Source organism: Pipra filicauda, unplaced genomic scaffold, assembly GCF_003945595.2.
Source record: "Pipra filicauda isolate LSUMZ 115617 unplaced genomic scaffold, ASM394559v2 scaffold336_size1087642_pilon, whole genome shotgun sequence".
NCBI lineage: Eukaryota > Metazoa > Chordata > Aves > Passeriformes > Pipridae > Pipra > Pipra filicauda.
Genome location: NW_024104461.1, coordinates 249,872 through 270,752, shown reverse-complemented (window position 1 = coordinate 270,752; position 20,881 = coordinate 249,872). Strand labels below are relative to the sequence as shown.

Genomic DNA, 20,881 nt, shown 5'->3' with positions numbered 1-20,881 from the left:
GGCACAGCACCAAGGCTGCCAGAGCTCCAGGAGGGTTTGGATGATCCTCTGGGGCACAGGGGGTGACTCTTGGGGATGGGCCTGTGCAGGGCTGAGGATTGGACTCAATGATCCTTGTGGGTCCCTTCCAACACAGCACATTCTGTGATCCTGAGGAGAAACACATGGGATGCTCTATCCGTGAGCGATCCACACACAATAACCCTTCACGCCAGCCCAACATTCCTGCGACAAACCCACTCGCAAAAACCCCACTGAGATCCTCCATCGCCTGGGCAGAAACACCCCCAAACCCACTCGCAAAAACCCCACTGAGATCCTGCCACCACCTGGGCAGAAACACCCCAAACCCATTCACAAAACCCCACTGAGATCCTCCATCGCCTGGGCAGAAACACCCCAAACCCATTCACAAAAACCCACCCAGATCCTGCCACCACCCGGGCAGAAACGCCCCAAACCCCCCCGCTGTCCCCTCAGGCTGGGCGCGGCCGGCCCGGAAGCAGAATGCGAGGATGGCCAGCCTGCCCTTCATCCCGGGCCCCGAGAACCTGCGCCCCTTCACCCCGGCCTCGCTGGCCGCCATCGAGCAGCGCATGGCCGAGGCCGAGGCGCTCCGGATAAAGAGGCAGCATGTGGAGATGCCCGAGGAAGAGGAGGTCAAGCCCAGCAGCGACCTGGAAGCCGGCAAGAACCTGCCCCTCATCTACGGCGACCCCCCCCCGGAGCTCATCGGGACCCCGCTGGAGGACCTGGACCCTTTCTACAAGGACAAGAAGGTGAGGGGCAAAGCTCAGCCCATGGGTGGGCTTGGTGTTAGGTGTAAGTCCCAAGGAAAAGACCAAAGCAGGGACCTTCTCTCCCTTTTACCGTGCCCCAGGGTCTCCTCTTGATGATCCACAGCCCCAGACTGTGGTTGCTTCTCCCTGTTCCTTGGGAAAGCCCCAAGCCTTTGGAGTTGCAAACACGCGTAGAGGTCTCTCGTCTAACGGCAGCTCTTGGTCTGTGGGTGTGTCAGGGGTGTGCAGAAGGGTTAACCCATCTCCTTCCCCTCTTTTCTCCACAGACATTCATAGTCCTCAACAAAGGGAAGTCCATCTTCCGCTTCTCAGCCACCCCTGCCCTCTACATGCTGGGGCCCTTCCACCCCATCCGCAGAGGAGCCATCAAAGTGCTCGTCCATTCATATCCTTGATCTCTGGGATGCTGCTCTGCTGCTCAAACCCTGGTGCTCAGAGTGCAAACAGACCTGGGAGAGGGCTGAGAGAAGGGTTTCATGATGGTGTGGTGAGGAAGCCTCTTGGGCTGCCCCCCAACATGGCCAGGACCCACTGACCAGCCAACCAGTCCTTTAGGAGTGGGGGCTTGAAGGCTTTGGGTACCTTGGTGGCACCAAGAGCTCGGCCTTGGTTGGAGAAGGGAGGAATCTGTTTGGTTGAAGAAGGGAAGAAATCTAAGTGGTAGAGCTTCCTAGGAAGAGGTTGAAGGTGTTTGAGGACTGGAGAGACTTGGAAAGGAAGGGAAATGTTCACGGGTCAGGGGATCCTGTCCCACCTGGGAAGTGGGTGAGTTGGGGAGCTCAAAGGATTATTTGGGAGAGGGAAGGGAGAGGAACTGGGACACTGCAGTGCAGGGGAGGAGACAACTTGGGCAGTGCTGGGGCTTTTGGTGTGAGACAAGCAGAGATGGAAAGGCAGGAAAGGACCCCAAGAGCAGGAGGGGTGCTAGGGTGGGTGGGAAGTGATCCCAGCAGAGCTCTGGTGGCAGCAGGGGTTGGTGGCCAGGAGTGGGGCAGAAAAAGAGGAGGTGTTTGTGGCAGAGGGGTCAGAGAGGCAGGGAAAGCTGTATCCTGGGGTGATGGAGAGCAAGGAGCACAGGGGGCAAGAAAGGAGGCAGAGCCACACCAGGGAGCTGGGAAGGGGAGCAGAAAGGAAGGGAAGAGTCCAGGATCACACATGGGAGCAGAGGGTCCAAGGGAAAAGTGTGGGCACAGGAGGAGCAGGTCAGGGGGAGGGAGCAGGTCAGGTGGGAGCCAGGACAGGAGGAGCAGGGATGCTTGGCTTCATAACCGTGGGAAGGGGATGACCCAGGCAACAGCCACAGCATTTCTCCTTGACCAGGTTTTAAATTATTCAGCATGTTCATCATGATCACCATTTTAACCAACTGTGTGTTTATGACCATGAACAACCCCCCGGCGTGGTCCAAGAATGTGGAGTAAGTCGCTGTGACCTCCCCTGGCCATGGGGGCCACCCCAGCTTGACAGGACCAAGGCTGAGAGAGGGGTGTTGGGTTCCAGGCACCCTTCAGAGCAGGAGGGGTGTCACTGGAAAATGCTGTTGACCCTCTTGGTCTCAGGAGGAACCTATGCCAGGCATTGCAAAGAGTGTTTCAGAGCTACCCAAAACATGGTGGGGGCCTCTGAGCCCCCCCAGCCTCTAAGGGGGGGCAATTTCAAACTATGACAAGGCCCTATGACAGGAGTCCACTGTAGAGCAGGTTGGGTTGGGCTGGGTCACCGGTGACATTCTGGAGAGGGTGAGCAGATCCACCTGTCCAAGGGTCATGGACAACCTGTCCCAGGTGAGAGGGGGATATCCAGCATTTCCTGCTGTGGTTCTGCACAGTCAGGTCTCAGCGGGGTTTTACAGAGAGCATGGTGGTGTTGGGACATCAGCAGGGATCAGAGGTGTTGCAGAATAGTCCCCAGAGGGATGGGTACCTCAAGATGTCCCAACTTACCTTATGAGGTGAGGTGAAAAGCTCCCTCAGTGCTGAAGCACCCCAGAAACCCAGCAGCCCTCCAGACTCCGCTCCCCAGGGTGGTCCCATTGTCAGGAGTGGACAAAACCTCATCCTGAGCTGGCCCTTGGACCTTGGGGAGCATCCCCCGAGTCACTGCTCCCGTTCCAGATACGCCTTCACTGGGATATACACCTTTGAGTCCCTCATCAAGATCCTGTCGAGAGGTTTCTGCATCGACGACTTCACATTCCTGCGCGACCCGTGGAACTGGCTGGACTTCATGGTCATCTCCATGGCGTGAGTTTGGTGGGATGGGGGATGACAGGAGGTGTGCACACTGCTGAGTGCCTGGCAGAGACCCTGAAGCCCTTTCCTCTCCTGTCCTGCAGCTACATCACTGAGTTTGTGGACCTGGGGAACATCTCTGCTCTCAGGACCTTCCGCGTCCTCCGCGCCTTGAAAACCATCACCGTCATACCAGGTGGGACTTAACGAAGGGCTCTCCCCTCTGTGTCCTCCCCTGAGCTCAGATGTTCCCACCTTTCACAGCAATTCCTTGTTCTTTTGACAGCTCTAAGAGAAAACAGAGGAAATAAGGTATTCCATGCTTACAATTTTCCACAAAATTCAGCTTTTGGGTTGTTTGGCAGAAAAAGCCCCTGATGAGCCAGACATCATTTTTAGGGCTCCTTGGAGATGCCTTAAGGGGGTTTGTGCTCACAGTGGGTTTATGGGCTCCATAAACCAAATAGCTCAATTCTTGGAGCCACGAACTCAGTTTTGTCCCCACTGCTGAGCTTGCTTGGATTGAGATATTTAATGGCTATTGGTGCAAGAGCCACGTGGTGAGTGTTTAATATCACCCCAAACCTCCTGCCTGTGGTGTGAGGAGCACATTACCAATTATCTCTGATGGCTGTTCCTCAAATCTGATACCACCCTGCTTTGGTACCAGCTGATGCAAGCAGTGATCCCACAGAAGGGATCACTCAGACCCCTTGAAGAAGCACGAGACTGAACTGGAACTGATAATCCCTTGTGGTGAATAAATTCCGGTGTCCCTGCAGCCTCCAGATCTTTAGGGTACACGTTTGAACATTTTTTGCCTTCATCAAACAGGCTAAAAATTGTGTTTAGCAAAATGTAAACTGCTGCTTTTTTAGGGAATGACATCCCCCAGAGGCTCTGCAGAAATAGCAGTTGCAAAAATAAGCTGGTTTGAGAATGGCTGACCTTGGCCATTCCCCAGCCAGACAAACCCTTGGAGAACAGGGTTTTACCTCAATAGTTTGGGGAGCAAGGAGCAGGCGTGATGAGAGGGTTGAAAATCACGTCTTTGGAGAACTGCCTCCACATGAGAAAGCTCTGTGCCCAGAGATGCTTTTAGGATCAGTGTTGGGATGTCCCAGCATCACCCATCACCCGTGCAGACCTTGGGTGATGGGAACAACATCCTCCCTGGCAAAAGCCCACCAAGGATCCGTGGATGAGCCTCCTCTGTGGAGGAAGCAGCGATGCTGGGAGGGGGAGATGAGTTAATCCAGATGCTTAATGCAGATGTCACTTTGTCATCTTCACTTGGACACACTGGGGATTTCCAGCTTGAAGGATCAGGACGGAGGGTCTGGCTGGGTTCCTGACCACCCAAGGGACAGCAACACATGTGCTGTTGGACCACAGAGGTTTTCCTGGAGCTGAGGGAGGTGCTCAGCATCGTGCAGCTGGGCCAGCAAGAGCTTTTCCATGTGCCACTGTAGTGGTTTGGGCCAAAAAAGGCCAGATTGTGACATCTGGGGGAAACAGAAAGTCCAAAGGCACTGACAGGCTGGGGTGAGCTTTGGCTCATGATGTCTCAAGGTTGGGATGGGGAGGCTTGACCAGCACCAGTCCAAGGGGGAGAGTTCTGGGGGAAGGGTTTTTACTGCTCAGCAATGTGTGGGGACAGAGGGACAGCTGGGATGTGACACGGGACACAGAGCTGAGGGTCTGAGCCCATGGGAGGGGAACTTGGTGACGCCACATATCCCCACCAGATCCGGCAGCTTTTGGGAACGCCACAGCACGTTCCCCCACGATTAGCAAAGGAGCAATTAGCTCAGTGGTGACACAACTTCTCCTCAGGGCTGAAGACGATCGTTGGGGCTCTGATCCAGTCGGTGAAGAAGCTCTCAGATGTCATGATCCTCACGGTTTTCTGCCTGAGCGTGTTCGCCCTGATCGGCCTCCAGCTCTTCATGGGCAACCTGCGGCAGAAGTGCGTGCGGTGGCCCCCTCCCAGCATCACCTTCCTGGGGGACTTGGAGCTGGACAATGACACGTTGGTCAACTCAACATTTTACGACTTCGTGGATGACTTTGCCAGCAACTTCACCAGCAACTTCACTGGCAACTTCACCGGCAACTTCACTGGCAACTTCACCGGCAACTTCACCAGCAACAGCACCTTTGATTTCGAGGCCTACATCAGCGATGAAGGTAAGTAAATGCTCACGCAGCCCCTTCTCTCCACACCCATCACCCTGGTTGGCTCCTCTGTTTCCCTGCTCTTCCTGTGCCAGAACAAGATGGTTTGCTCACTTGGATCTTCCTGCCAGGGTGCTTTGCAAGGAGATGTGGCTGGGGGGTGAAACGGGTTGTGCACACACACAGGAGGCACAGATGGGATCAAATCCACCTTGACAGGGAAAATGTGGTCCTCCTGGACAAGCTAAACTCCTCCAGAAATGTTTCACCATTGGAAAAAACAGTGTCTCCATCTCTCACTTCCTAGTGAGGGCACAATCTCCCACTGGAGTGGTCAAAGCAGGGAGACCAAACCCTGCAGGAGCAGATGGGGCTTCAGGTGGAAATAGAGAGGGAAGGATGCAGGAATGACATTTCTCACCCACTTTCACAGCTGCATCATATCTGGGTCCTTCCCCAGGTCCACAGTGCCCCGTGAGCATTGCAACACCACGACAGCCACAGGAGGGGAAGGAGGGAGAGGGAGAGGTGGGACCAGCACAGGTCCTCAGGCAGTCATCCAAAACTGCTACTTTCCTATCCCTTCTTTGAAAATTTGGTCCCAAAGTGTGGGATTTTGTTTGTTCTTTGGTTTTGAGTTTTTGGGTCTGCACTGGAGTTGTAAGGAGGAGCTTTAAGGAGCCCTGGTCTGTGAGCAGGGTGAGCTTCTCCACTGGGCAGGGGATGGGAGCAACAGGAGGAAGGCAAAAGCCATGGAGCAGTAGCAGTTTCACAAGGTTTTTCTGGGACTCCTGCAGTCCCCCATGCTCACTGTTCCCGGGGAATGTCCTGCTTTTCCCAGCAAAACAAGCCAGCCCTGATCCTTTGACCACATGTTAACCCACTTTCCCAGGAGCCCTGACCCTGGCCAGCTCCAAAGCTGTTCATGGGCTTGGGAGTCCTCTGGTTAAACACTGCCATGAACTAGCACCAACACAAAGAGTAAAGTCAGAAGAGATACCCCAGTGTCCAATGCTGGGATTCAGTGACATTCCCTGGGACTCAAGGAATTTCCCTGACAGCAAGTTGCTACCAGGAATTTGAAAATCAATAAAATTTATTTATGTATTTATTTATTGTTATGTCTTGCTCTTTCCCCAACTCCAAAGCCAATTTCTACTTCCTGGAGGGAGCCCTCGACGCCCTGCTCTGCGGGAACAGCAGCGATGCCGGGTGAGTGCAGTCCCTGCTGGGGGCTGAGGGCCCCTCTGGATCCCTGGGAGGGGATGAGGGAGGTGGTGCAGCCAGCTTGGGATGGGACAGGTCTGGGAATGTTGCTCTGCAGGCGAGCAGTCTGGGCATCCCAATGGATCAGCCTGGGAGGGATATCAGTCTGGGCATCCCAATGGATCAGCCTGGGAGGGATATCAGTCTGGGCATCCCAATGGTATCAGCTTGAGGGGGGATATCTGTTTGAGCATCCCAATGGATCAGCTTGAGGGGGGATATCTGTTTGAGCATCCCAATGGCATCAGCTTGAGCAGATATGGACCCAGGCATCCTGACTGTATCAGCTTGGAGGGGGTATCAGTCCAAGCATCCCAACTGCATCAGCTTGGGCGGGTATGGGTTGGAACATCCTGCTGGTATCAGTTTGGGGGAGTATCAGTCTGGCCATCCTGACTGTATCAGCTTGGGGGGGGGGGGTTTGGTCCAGGTACCCTGGTGATGTCAGCTTTGGGGAAAGTGGTATCAGTCCAGTATCACATTTGGGAGGCATCACTCTGGGCATCCCAACTGTATCAGCTGGGGAGGTTGTTGATGGGAGCACACTGATGGTATCAGCTTGAGATGGTATCTCTCAGGGCATCCTGACTCTATCAGCTGTGGGGAAGGTGATATCAGTCCAGGCATCCAAACTGTATCAGCCTGGTGGGAAGGGTCCCCCCAGTGCATCTCCACGTCCCCAGGGCTGGAGGGTTTGGCTGTGGGTGCCAGAAGGGGCAGTTTGGGGGGCTCACACCAGCTGCCCCCGTGGCTCCTTTGGCAGGAAGTGCCCCGAAGGGTACGAGTGCATGAAGGCAGGGAGGAACCCCAACTACGGCTACACCAGCTACGACACCTTCAGCTGGGCCTTCCTGGCCCTCTTCCGCCTCATGACACAGGACTACTGGGAGAACCTCTTCCAGCTGGTAGGCACCACATTTCTGTCCTTGTGCAAGAGCTCCTCTTGTTTCCGTGCTGCCCCTGGTCTGAGACAGGTGAAAAGTCATTGACTGGAAATTTGTGGGTCCTTGTCTTGTGGTTTATGGATCCAGAGGTGGTGCCTGGTCCCATCCAGTTCCCTGACCTGAGAGTGCAGTTTATTTTCCAGGGCAAAGCCCGGGGGTGCTGCAGTGGTGCTGTCAGCTCTGTCATGGAAATTAGGGATTTATAAGGGTATTGCAGCTCTGGCTTGAGCTGAGGGAGAGGGTAAGGAGGACATGTCACTTGTCCCCTGATTGAGTCATCCTCTAGGGAGACACCACAAAACCTGGGTCCAGAGGTTGTTCAGGCTGTTCTATGTCCTCTGGAAAGGATTATACCCAGATCCAGAGTGAGAAAAGGACCACTTTGTCCCAAGGGTGAGACCTGAGAAGCTGGGGGCTGAGGGACATCAGCCCCTCCCAGCACAGTGAGTCACTGATGAAATACTGTCCCACCTCCACACGTGCTCACAGCCCTGGGAACAAGAGGGCTGTGCTGAGACTTATGGCTGCTTCCCACAATTCCTAACCCAGTGCTGCAGGAAGGTCCACTGGGCAATGACCAGCCCTTGGGGAAGCTGGGAGCAAAGTATTTTCCTCCTCCCACAAATGGGAGGGTGTCCCAGTGCAGGACATTTCCTTGGAATCATCGCCAAAGCGATGCCGTGACAGCCCTGCCTCCTCTTCCCACAGACACTGCGTTCAGCAGGGAAAACCTACATGATCTTCTTCGTGGTGGTCATATTTCTTGGTTCCTTCTACCTCATCAACCTCATCCTCGCAGTGGTGGCCATGGCTTACGCTGAACAGAACGATGCCACGCTGCTGGAGGAGCAGCAGAAGGAGGAGGAATTCCAGCAGCTCTTGGAGCAGCTGAAGAAGCAACAAGAGGAGCAAGAAAAGATGGTTGGTGGGAAGTGTGGAGGCCGAAATCTCAGGAATGGGGGAGAAAAGGGAGTGTGGTGGTGCATCCATTTATGTAAAATCCAAGCATGAGGCCCATTTGGTTCATAGGAAGGGAAGATAATCACTGAGTAACTATTCTGTGGGTCACAGATGAATCAAAAAGTTGAGATACAATCCTGTGGGGTAAAAAAAAAAAGGCTGAAAATATTTAATTTCCACATCCAAATCCCAGGACGGGGAGCACTGGGAGGCAGCAGAGAGGAGCAGCATGGAGGGGGGGTGGTGTTTGAGAGGAGGAGGTGAGGGACGAGGCATGAATGTCACCAGAACTAACACTGAATCTCCCTGGAGCACATCAGGAGCCTGGCAGGGAGCTCGGGCACAGAGTCATCAGGGTACAGGGGTGGTGCCCAAGGAAGATGGGGCAGCTGCAGCAAAGCTCAATGTGTTTGCAAACCGTTTGCTTTGGCCTGGAGACAGAAGAAAGGGTTTGAGAGACCCTGAGTCTCACTGGGGAAGTTCTGGTGCCCTCGTGGGAGCCAAGGAAACCTGGTATGGTGGAAGATGTCCCTGCTCATTGCAGGAGGGTTGGAAATGAATGCTCTTGGAGGTCCCTTCTTCAAACCATTCTGAGATTCCATAAATGCCAGGTCGGAAGGGTCCTCCAGGATCATCTGTTCCAACCTCTCTTGGCAAAAGCATGACCTGGACAAGAGACATTTGCTCTGTTGTGATCCCAGGGTGTTACCTTAGCCCCTTTTTGGTCCTTGGGTGTGTTTTTTCAGCACAATGTGCCTGTAAAAACATGACCAAAAGCCTCTGTGATGTCTGGGACCATCTCTAATCATCATTTTGATCTACGTCAGCAACATCCACGGGAGCCATCCCTGCAAATCTGTTAGTTTGGGCAAAACACCAGCTCCCTTGCATGCAGAGAGACACAAAACAATGTTTGACTGTCTCTAGAGCTTATCTGTGCTGAGCCACAACATCCTCTGAGGAAGTGGCTTGTTTTTATCTGGCTGCTCCTGTTTGCAGGATGGGGCTGAGCAAGCCCTGCCCGAGGGACTCCAGGGTTGGGGGGTCAGGCTGAGCAAATTAACCGGGAGTTGGCCAGAGGCTTTATTAAGGGATGTTATTCCTTTCTAGGCCCACAGACAAATTAAAAAGACAGAGAGAATAAGGCTGAGTGTGAGGGTAAAGCACCTACAAGAAATGGGGGCTTGGATCTGTTTAATATGCCACGACTGAGCGTGGAAACTGTGTTGGATCTCAGCGATGTGCAGTGGGAATAGGGATGTTCCCAATCCTCTGTGGCATCCTTAGGGTGTAGTAAACTTCAGATGTTAATAGCAGTGTCAGAAAGAAAAAGAAAAAAAATAAAAATAAATAATTTGTTGTGCAATAATACAATACCTGGGGGGGAAAAGTAATTAAATTTTGATCCAAACATTCACAAATTCAGTGCAAGTCCAAAAATCTTGGAGATCACACTTCAGAATTATCTTTGAAGATTTTCCTCTTTCCCATTTGGAATGAAAGCATGTTTCAAAGGCTAAATTTTCCTGCAAGACAGAACTGAAAAGGTTTGCATAGTTTTGTCCTTATGAATTATTCCTCTTGACCAAATTTGAACAGATTTAATTCATCAGTGCAAGTGAAAGGGAAAGGCTTGGAACTGCTGGTGAGCTACTGCAAAGAGGAGTAGAATTCCTGAATGGTTTGGGTGGGAAGGGACCTTAAAGCCCATCCAGTCCCATGGGCAGGGACACCTTCCACCAGCCCAGGTTGCTCCAAGCCCCGTCCAACCTGGCCTTGGACACTTCCAGGGATGGTTTTCCCAAGCCCTCCCCAGCCTGGTGCCCGTTGTGGGATGGTCCCAGGGGCCGTGGGCAGGGGGTGATGGGGCTGTGGGTTGTTGTGCAGTTGCAGGACCGGCGGTCCAGCAGTGGTTCCCTGCCCAGCACTGTGGCCGAGAAGGAGCAGAAGGAGCACGACTCGGACCTCAACAGTGACCAGGACAAGGCCAAGGACTGCAACGGGCAGGTGATCCCCAAGATCACCCTGCAGAGATCTGATACAGTGATTGATGTACGTGCTTGGCTCTCCCTCTGCCATCCCCTGAGGGTGCCCACCCTGACAAACCCCCCTGGAGGGATGGGCCTGTGCCCAGCTCATTGTGGGTTGGGTCCTACGAGCCTCCAGCCCACCTGGGGTTCCCACCTTGCACCCCGAGGTCTCTCCACACCATGCCCTTTTTTCTGCCTGCTGTCCTTCAGTGCATTAAACAGCTTCTCCCCTTCCATCCCTTTTCTCCTTCTAGTTCAACCAAACTTTTGAGCCAGAGAAACAGGACCACAACCACCTCACTGTGGGCAACCAAGACGGGCCAGGACTCGAGAAGAGGGTGGGAAGTGCCATCAGTGTCATCTCCAACGCTGTAGAAGGTACATTTCCCCCAGCCTGGGTGAGGGCTGTGGGTGCCCTGTGGTGTGTTTGTGGGTTTGGGTTGGTGACAGTGGCTGTCCCAAATCCCCAGCCCCACGCAAGGAATGACTCTGGGCCTGAGGTCTCCATACAGGGTCAGGGCACTGCAGTGATGCCCAAGCAAGGCTTTTCATCCTAGCTCACTTGGATGATGCCTGGAGGCAATAATCCAATATCTCACACAAATTAGGGATTACAGTTGATTAGAGAAGTCTCCAGAGCCAATTTCCCAGGAGCTGCTGCCTCAGCTTCAGCAAAAAATGCCATGAACTCAGCAACAGCAGGCTCTGTCCTCCCTGGGAACGGGAACAAACCCCTCTGGCCACCCCAGAGGAATTCCCTTGGATGTCCCTCCAATCTCAGTGTGGCAGGGACACCTCAAATCCTGCCCAGGGGCTGAGAGCAGGATTGGACCAACAGTTCCCTGACTGATCTACCTTTCCATCCCTCTCCAGCTGGGAGGGTAAAGTCTGCAATGTCGCTGTGCCTGGGCATGGGAGGGCTCCTCCTTTTGGGAGCCCCCATATTAAACTCATAGGTGGTCTAGGGCTGGTTCAGGGCCTCAGGAGAAGTCACTTCTAGAGGGCACTTGCCCACCAGGGTAAGGACAGGATAATCCTGCACTGACATCATCATCCTTTCCTGCCCTCAGAGCTGGAGGAAGCTCACCAGAAGTGCCCGCCCTGGTGGTACAAATTTGCCCACACCTTCCTGGTCTGGAACTGCTGTTTGCCGTGGGTGAAGTTGAAGGAGTTTGTCAAGATGGTGGTGATGGACCCCTTCGTGGACCTGGGCATCACCATCTGCATCGTGCTCAACACACTCTTCATGGCCATGGAGCATTACCCCATGACAGAGGAGTTTGAGAACGTGCTGTCTGTGGGCAACCTGGTAGGCAGCTCTGGGCAATCCATCCTTCCCATTTAGGGGCACAGCAGCCCCATCTCCCACCCCGTGGGCAGATGCCCCCTCTGCTGCTGTTGTGATATATTCAAACAGTGTGGATTCCTGCCTGAAAACACATCCCTGAGAAAGCACTGCAGGGGTCTGACCACAGCATCCCCGCTCAGGGCTGGACCCCAGGATGGTCCAGATCAAGGGAATTGGTGTGGGGGGGGATCCATCATTCCTGCTGCAGCCTCTGCCTGCCTTGGTGCATCTCCAGTGTGGCCACAGCCTTGCAGAGCTCTCCTGAGCCATCCTCTACATCACAACCCAGGGTCAGGCACGAGCTGCTGCCAGCCCTGGCTGACACCACGCTGTCCTCGTGATGCTGGGTGGCCACGGGGCAGAGAGGGGGGAATTCCAGACTGTGGGAGCAAACCGGTCCCCACCGAGCAGGAAGAAACAACACTGGCAGCACTAAAAATAATAATAATCAGGGCTTTTCCGTGTGAAATCACTGCAAATCTGAGCTGTCCTGATTTTATAGGTGTATTTAACACCCAGCTGTGGTTACTCCTGCTCTGAGCTCAGGGCAAGTGGCTTTGAGCTGGATGGAATCTGCTGGTGGGACAAGACCAGGAGGCCCCTGATAGCAGGGGAAAATGCATTAAGGGATGGGAGAGCTCCCATCTCTTCTCCTCTCACCTTGCCCTGCTCCAGCACTTGCTGAGACCTCTCTGAGCACAGGCCCTGGAGTGACAGATGCCAGTGGTTGTGCCCAGGCGGGCAGGACGCCGTGCAGCACATTTCTGCTTTGTCTCTGATTTCAGGCAGGAAATACAAGGGGATTAATGGGCTGGTGCTCAAGGCACGGTCGCGCTGCAGGATGGCTCCAGCCCTTCCTTTGGGCCAGCAGCTTTTCTGGCTGGGCATGATTTGCTGGGAAAGGGCCAGGTAGGGATGGGAGCAGGAGAAGTAGCTCCCACTGAGATGTGGTTTCCCCCCAGATTTCCTGTCTGTGCCAGAATTAAAGCTGCAGTGCTGCTGCCTGTCCCATGCAGGCTGTAAAGGGCAAGAGCAGGGATCAGCTGGCAGGAGCAGAACAGGGGGTGTTTGTGAGCTGGCATTCAAAGGGCACGTGGGGGCCATCCCTTGAGATACTGGAACAGGAGCAGAACAGGGGGCATTTGTGGGCTGGCATTCAAAGGGCACACAAGGGCCATCCCGTGGGATGCTGGAGCATGAACAGAGCAGGGGACATTTGTGGGCTGGCATGCAAGGGCCATGTGAGGACCATCCCCTGGGATGCTGGAGCAGAAGCTGGGATGTTGCAGCCTCTCCTCCCTGCCCAGTGGAGGCATAGACCTGTGTGTCCCAACACTATCCACATCCAGGCCAAATCTGTCCCCGGGCCCCTCTGCACGTGCTGTGTCATGGAATTGCATCGAGGATGGTAATTGTCACATCGCTGAGCCCTCTCTGGAGTAACGTGATAATACACAGAGCTGTTGTAGTCCCAGGGAAGGAGTAATGTGTAAAATTCAGATCAGCTGTCACAAGGCTCAGGGAGGGACAGGGGCATCCCAGTAGCAGCCCAGTTCCCAGTGCTGGGTGTCTGTGATTCACCAGTTATTCAGAAGGGGTCCCTTTGCCAGTGAAACTTTTATTTTTAATTTCCAGCAGCTAACTCACACCTCTGTGTCCCTCCAGAAGCAGTCACCAGTACTCCCAGTCTGGCTTTACCAGCCACACTGGGCAGCAGCTGGGGAGCTTGTTCCCAGCTGGGACTGGACCTAAAGGGGCAAAATTCTTTGGGAATACACCAAAAAAGAGAGGTGCTGCCCACCCCCACCCCAAGGCTCTGCACTGCTCTACAACCGAAGTGACAGGGTGCTGCTTCCCACAGGTCTTTACAGGGATCTTCACGGCGGAGATGGTCCTGAAGCTCATTGCTCTGGATCCCTACGAGTACTTCCAGCAGGGCTGGAACATCTTTGACAGCTTCATCGTCACCCTGAGCCTGGTGGAGCTGGGCTTGGCCAACGTGCAGGGGCTCTCCGTGCTCCGCTCCTTCCGCTTGGTAGGTGCCGGGGAGGACCCTCAGTGCCTGGGGGTTGTGGCTGTGATTGGCACCCGGGTGGAGATGGCTTGTTCAGCCTCCTCTATAGTGGTCACCAACTAAAGATAACACTGAGAGTCAAGCTAAATATTTAGGAAAGTCAGAGCCTGTGCTCTTCCCAGAGTGTTTGACCCCTCCTGCCTTCATAAAACAGCCACGTGGAGGTGTGATCGCAGCGTCACAGCCTTGCTGACACCCTGTGGCAACGGCAGCCCCAAGCCAAACCAACACCCCCCAAGCCAAACCAACACCCCCCAGGCCAAACCAACACCTCCCCTCCTTGCTCCCCACAGCTGAGGGTCTTCAAGCTCGCCAAGTCCTGGCCCACCCTCAACATGCTCATCAAGATCATCGGCAACTCCGTGGGCGCCCTGGGGAACCTCACGCTGGTTCTGGCCATCATCGTCTTCATCTTCGCCGTGGTGGGGATGCAGCTCTTCGGGAAGAGCTACATTGAGTGCGTGTGCAAGATCTCCGTGGACTGCACCCTGCCCCGCTGGCACATGAACGACTTCTTCCACTCCTTCCTCATCGTCTTCCGCATCCTCTGCGGGGAGTGGATCGAGACCATGTGGGACTGCATGGAGGTGGCCGGCCAGACCATGTGCCTCATCGTCTTCATGATGGTCATGGTCATCGGGAACCTCGTGGTGAGTTCTTAGGGCTGGGGTGGAAGGTGGGGGACAGGGGCAGAGGGTGTGGTGTGGTGGGGACAGTCACAGAATCACAGAACCACAGACTCACAGAATCAGCCAGGTTGGAAAAGACCTCTGAGGTCATTGAGTCCAACCCATGACCCAACCCCACCTTGTCAACTAGACCAGAGCACTGATGCCACATCCAGTCTCTTCTTAGACACCTCCAGGGTCGGTGACTGCACCACCTCCCTGGGGAGCCCATTCCAATCCCAATCACTCTTTCTTCCTACTGTCCAACCTAAACCTCCCCTGGCACAGCTTAGGACTGTCCAGCTCAGCTCATCTACAGGGCTGGTTGGAGCTGGACAGGAGCACTGGAACAGGGCTCTACCTCCCTCCATGGGCCTGGTGGGACGTGCTGTGTGTCAGCCCTGTGTGAAACAGGGTGAGAAGCGATTTCTGAGGGACCTTCAGCTGAAACCAGATCAGGGACTGAAGGGGAAACTGAGGCACGGAAAACAACAACGGGCTTTAGCCAGAGCCAGGAGCAACTCTGGGACAAAAGAGGGCTCAGCTTCAAGCTGCCTTTCTTCTCCACTTGGCTTTTCAGGCTTTCCTCCCTGTTTCCCCCCCTCCTGCAGTGAGGGATGGAGGCAGTGCTCTATCCAGCACATCCCATGGCTGGCCCTTTGCTTTCGGCAGCAGCCCCCCCCCCCCAAGGCTCTTGCAGATTCCCAACATTCCCAGTCCTCACCTCAGTCCAGGAGGTGATACCCTGGACCCCTCTGCACCTCCTTCCATGGGTCCTGGTCCTCATCACCCCCTCCCTGCCTACCTCCCTCCCCACTAATCCAAGCTGCTCACTGCCTGTCCTGCAGGTTTGCAAGTTCCAGGAGAGCATGAAATCCTTTCTAAACTTGGTAACCCTCTCGCTGGCAGCTTTGAAGCTTGTTTTCCAGCCTGCGTGGGCCCTGCTCTCCCTTCTTGAGGAGCAGGGCAGGGGAGGGAAGCGGCCGCCTGCGAGTTGCTCCTGTTACTTGCCGGGGTTGTGTAAGCCTTTTGGAATTTGCTTTGAAAAACTATCTGCCCGGGGAGCTGCTGACGCCTCCGTCCCCAGGGCGGCTGGCAAAGCCCTCCAGAGGGGTGAAAAGAGCCCCAGGGAGAAACACAGAGCACCCCATGGCTTGGGTCAGGAACTGGGCAGCTTGGTGTGTCCCACTTCCAGGACAGAAAGTTGGGATTTGGGTGCTGCTTGGTTTCCCGGGCTAATGAAAAGTATTGAGGCTTTGAACTGGTCCCCAGAGCAGGACAGAGCTCGCCCCAGGGTGTCCTGGTGTGCTGGACAGACAAAGGGAGCAGCCCTGTGCACCCCTTGAGCTGCCCATCACCCACCATTCAGCAATGGTTTGTGATGCCACCTTTGGAGGGGCACCCATTCATTTGGATTGTAATGCTGAATGAGGCTGAAAATCACCCATAAACAGCTGGAGCCTCTGCAGAACCATCTGCAGAGAGTGCAGGAGACTGGGAATCACAGCTGGGCCTGTGGAAGCATTCCTTCTTCTGGAGCTTGTTTTTGGAATAGGACAGCCCATACACCCCTCCAAGACACTCTCCTGGAAAAGACAGGGGGGCAGTAGGATTTTCAGCTGGTGGGGCCAGCGACAGCCCTTCCAGAGGTGCAGGGGTTCCCCTCCCTGAACTGCACCCCAGCCCTGGCAGCTCCTGCAGGGAAACATGGAGCACAAACACGTAGAGAGCCGTCTCTGCCCCCTTCATCCCCTCTGCCAGGCTCTCCTGGCCCTGTCTCAGGTATTTCCAAGTCCTGGAGCCTGTCCCAAGTATGCCAGAGCCTCCCAAGTATCCCAGAGCAGGGAGGTGTGTGTTTCTCTCTGCTTCCCCTGCGGGAGGAATAAGGTGACGGGTTGGTCGTCCTTTACTGTTAATGACACTTTGAGCATTTCCTTTGGGGTTATTAAGGGAAAAGGGAGGAAGTCAGTCGGGTGACAAGGTAAGGGACTCCTGTCCAACAAAGCCAGAGCCAACGGCAGCTATTAGCTGTAATTGGTACTTAACGTAAGCATTAAACTGATGGGCCTGGGGGATTTATTTAAAGACGAGGTTTAAGGCATATGGTATGAGCCATGTGAAAGCAGCAGTGACCTTGGATAGCAGCTAATTCCCGGCTCAGATACTCTGCTGGCACAACAGGGCACAAACATCAACAGCTGTGGGCTGGGCCCATCTCTGCTCCAGGCAGTGGGTGCCTGGCTGGGTGCTGGGGTGCCTGTCCCACTCCTCTTCCCATGGGCTGCTCCAGATTTCTGGCATGCAGTGAGTCAAACTGTGCCAGGGGAGGCTGTGGAGGGGCCCAGTCATGTTTTGGGCATGGTGAAGTAGGAGAGATCTAAAGGAAGCAGAAGAGCCCATGTTTGGAGCTGTACAGAGCATTTGCATCCCCATGAGCTGAGATGAAATCCCACTTTCCATGGAGCAGAGCAGTTTCTGGGAGACAGGGATGAGGTGGGGGAGGCTCAGGCTCCTCTGTGGCACTGGGGTGTGGGAGACCCTCAGGAGCATGCTGGGCATCTGAACTACCAGGGAAGAGGAGAGGAAGAGTTGCAGCAGGGAGGACAACAAGCAGGAGCTTTCTGCCTGGGGAGAGAAATGACATAACCATAGAATCAGAGAATCCTAGAATGGTTTGGGTTGGAAGGGAACTTAAAGATCTTCCCATTCCACGCCCCCGCCATAGGCAGGGACACCTTCCACTATCCCAGGTTGCTCCAAGCCCTGTCCAACCTGGCCTTGGACACTTCCAGGGATCCAGGGGCTTCCCCACCAGAGCTGAGTTGCATCCCTGTGGGTGGTGGGGAGTCCCACATGGGGACCAGCCAGGCCAAGAGCTCCAAGAGACCAGAGGGAGGGACGTGGTGAAGCTGGTTTGAGAGGGGCTGAAGCCATGATTGGTATCACTTACAAATGGATCAGAAGGACCCAGGCAGCTGGGAGTGATGCTGAGGGCATCAGAGCCCAGGAGGAAGTGAGGAGGAGCACATCCATGTCCTCCAGGAGATGAGACTGGCAGCTCTGCAGTCCCCAGAGCTGGGTGAGGGGAGGACAGAGCCCACGACACGCTCAGCGAAGGGGTTTCTCCACAGCCCCTTTGGGTGATCCCTGTGGCGCTGAGGCTGGCGCTGGATGTCAAGGCTGGTGGTTTTGGGGTTTTGTGTCCCCCCCCTCCAGGTGCTGAACCTCTTCTTGGCTTTGCTGCTGAGCTCCTTCAGCGCCGACAGCCTGGCGGCGTCGGACGACGACGGGGAGCTGAACAACCTGCAGATCGCCATCGGCAGGATCAGCCGCGGCATCGCCTTCGCCAAGGCCACGCTCCCCACGCTGCTCCGGCGGCTCTGCAAGGGCAAGAAGGTGGCCCCGGAGGAGGAGCAGGAGCCCAGCAAGAGGGAAAACTCCGTGCTGAACCACGTGGAGACCACCCAGGAGACCAAGTCGGGGGGGTACCTGGACGGGATCGCCGGCAAGGAGCATATCTTCATGGACGAGCTGGATCACATGAACTTCATCAACAACCCCAACCTGACGGTGCAGGTCCCCATCGCCTCGGAGGAGTCTGACCTCTACGAGGAGACCAGCACCCAGTCTGAGACCGAGGACACCACCAAGGTAAGGAAGGCAGGTGGAAAGGTCTCACCCCAAACCAGGGATTGCCCCGTTCTTGCTCTGCTGCTTAAAGAATGATGCTCGTTTGAGTTACTTTTAGATTTTCCACAGTGTGTGGCAGGAGCCAAACTTGGGTTTTCCCAACCTGGCATTTCCCAGTGTAACCTGGAGTTGGGGGTTGGGTCCAAGCAGAGGTTTGGCCTGTTTGGGGTCAGATCATGGGGTTATTGCTAATGCCAGAGGGGCCCTCACACCCCAGGGATGGTGCAGGGACCAGAGCACTCAGTTTGGGGTTAAAGATGTTCCAGAGGAATCTGATGCCAGGAAATCTGCTGATGGCACTATCATTGGATCCACTGCTAATGCCTCCAAAAGCATCACCAGGGGGGGCATGAAACCAGATGGAGGAGCTTAGCAGGAGTGAACATGAAGCGATGCAGGTTGGATCCAAAGCTGATCAGACAGCTGAGATCAGCACTGAGGTGTGGGGGGAGCTGTCAGGGTTCATGGGACACTGATCACCTCAATGGGAGGGTGGCAGGGGGACAAGAAACTCAGGAATAGTGGACACAGAAAGGAGGGTGATGGGCTGGTGGGAAATTGCTGCTCACCCCGAGGTCCTGGGGAAATGTGGGGAGGCTGAGGGTGCCGTGGTGGAGAGGAGCAGATAAATCAATCTGGAAAGCGGTTTCATAGGAATAAAAAGCAGTTCTGACGGGGGGTTTGTCGTGACTGTCGATGGCAAACGTGTCTGCCCAGGAGCTGGGGGGCCTGTGGGAAGCTCTGTCCCAACTAGTCCTGTTGTGTGCCAGGATAGAAGGCAGCACGGTGCTGCTGAGCACCTGGATGTGACTGCACAGGGAGCCCAGGAAGAATGAACCAGAGTTCCCAAAACCCTGGAGCCACTCACCTCCCCCCTTCTGCAGGATCCTCACAGCTCAGTGAAATGACAGCGGCAAAAAGAGGAGACTATCCTGATTTCTTTGTTTTTAGCTGGGAAAACAGTGCTTTCAGCAGCTGGGGCTGCAGGAGGGGACAGAAGGAAAGGTGGTGGCTGGCTGTGACCCATTGTGACCGTGTTGCTAAGCTGTACTCAGAGGGGACATGTGTGCCTGGAGCACCTTGGTCAAAGCAATGGGCAAGGAGGGGTTGTGCTATCATTCCCTTTATTGTCGCCAGCAGGAGGGCTGAGAGTTGGCATTTTCCCCCAAATTTTTCCTACTACAGCTGCAGTCCCGTGGCACTAATCCCCTGCACACCCAGCCCGTGCCAGAGCACGCTGCACAGAAGTGATGCTAATGCCAACCTGGCCACCACAGGGGGACACACCCAGGCTGGGCTGTGAGGTCCCCAGGGACCTCAGTTCACTGCCACCATGATGTGCTTCCTTTAGGCCCTGGAAGGGGCTCTCAGGTCTCCCTGGAATCTTCTGCCTTTTAGCCAGGCAGAAAAGGGCCTGGGAGTTTGGATGGACAAGAAGCTGAACATGAGCCAGAGTGTGGCCAGGTGACCAAGAGGGCCAATGGATCCTGGCCTGGCTCAGGAACAGGGTGGCCAACAGGTCCAGGGAAGTGATTCTTGCCCTGAACTCGGGGCTGGTGAGGCCACCCCTGGAGTGCTGTGTCCAGTTCTGGGCCCCTCAGTTCAGGAAGGACATGGAAGGGCTGGAGCAGGTCCAGAGAAGAGCAGCGAGGCTGGGGAAGGGACTGGAGCACAAGTGCTGTGAGGAGAGGCTGAGGGAGCTGGGGGGGCTCAGCCTGGAGAAGAGGAGGCTCAGGGGAGACCTCCTCACTCTCTGCAACTCCCTGACAGGAGGGGGGAGCCAGGTGGGGGTCAGGCTCTTCTCCCAGGCAGTGATCAGTAAGACAAGAGGGCTGGGTCTGCAGCTGTGCCAGGGGAGGTTTAGGTTGGAGAGAGTAATCAGCCATTGCAAAGGGCTGCCCAGGGAGGGAGTGGAGTCACTGTCCCTGGAGGTGTTTAAGGTGAGACTGGATGTGGCATCAGTGCCATGGTCCAGGAACCACAGCAGGGTTGGATCAAGGCTTGGACTTGATGATCCAGGAGGTCTTTTCCAACCCAGCTGTTTCTATGATTCTCTTCTCCATGCTGAACACCCCCAGCTCTCCCAGCCCATGTATATATAAGGTGAAATAGTAATTGGAAATCAGGTCTAATTGGTGGGAGCCCTGAGCTGGCCCCTGGGGAGGGTTGGTGCCGGCAGGGTGTGCTCACATGCCAGAGATCAGCTCCAGGTGGAGCCAAAGCCCAGCACACCGCCTGGTACCGAGGACAGCCCACCGTGAGGAGTGAAAACCGGGGGCTTTCTCTGCATGGGCTGCTCAGAAGATGCTGATAAATGCTCTCCTTCCTGAGTAGCTCCTTTGCGAGGCAAAGGTGTTTTCAGGGTGAAATGAGAGCAGCAGGATCCTCGCAGCTGCTCTGCTCCAGCACTTTGGCATCTCATGGTTGTTTCATCCTTTGCAGCTCAAAGCAGTGAGGAGGGGACAGGCTGGTCTGTGGATGTGCAGGATGAGTGCAGGGGCTCAGGGCTCCTCCTGGAGGCTTTTTCCCTGGGGGTCCCATCCTGCTGGGCAGGGTGATGTGTCCTGGGATTTGTTCTGGGCTGTGGTGCATCACAGGGATATTGTCAACAGAGCTGAGGGAGCTGGGGGGGCTCAGCCTGGAGAAAAGGAGGCTCGGGGGGGACCTTCTGGCTCTGCAACTCCCTGACAGG

General features: G+C 55.1%; 1 protein-coding gene across 1 annotated transcript in view; it reads left to right on the top strand.

Moving 5' to 3' along the window:
• Window positions 1–500: 500 nt before the first annotated feature.
• The window catches only part of SCN4A (sodium voltage-gated channel alpha subunit 4), a 32,704-nt gene continuing 12,323 nt past the window's right edge, over window positions 501–20,881 (top strand). The window contains exons 1-15 of the mRNA XM_027734055.2: window positions 501–779; window positions 1,067–1,185; window positions 2,128–2,217; window positions 2,915–3,043; window positions 3,136–3,227; window positions 4,868–5,221; window positions 6,358–6,421; window positions 7,239–7,380; window positions 8,128–8,340; window positions 10,267–10,431; window positions 10,664–10,787; window positions 11,480–11,718; window positions 13,619–13,792; window positions 14,125–14,481; window positions 17,716–18,150. Of these exons, the coding sequence (XP_027589856.2) occupies window positions 516–779; window positions 1,067–1,185; window positions 2,128–2,217; window positions 2,915–3,043; window positions 3,136–3,227; window positions 4,868–5,221; window positions 6,358–6,421; window positions 7,239–7,380; window positions 8,128–8,340; window positions 10,267–10,431; window positions 10,664–10,787; window positions 11,480–11,718; window positions 13,619–13,792; window positions 14,125–14,481; window positions 17,716–18,150 (2,961 nt within the window). The 5' untranslated portion in view covers window positions 501–515. The remainder of the gene's footprint in view (window positions 780–1,066; window positions 1,186–2,127; window positions 2,218–2,914; window positions 3,044–3,135; window positions 3,228–4,867; window positions 5,222–6,357; window positions 6,422–7,238; window positions 7,381–8,127; window positions 8,341–10,266; window positions 10,432–10,663; window positions 10,788–11,479; window positions 11,719–13,618; window positions 13,793–14,124; window positions 14,482–17,715; window positions 18,151–20,881) is intronic.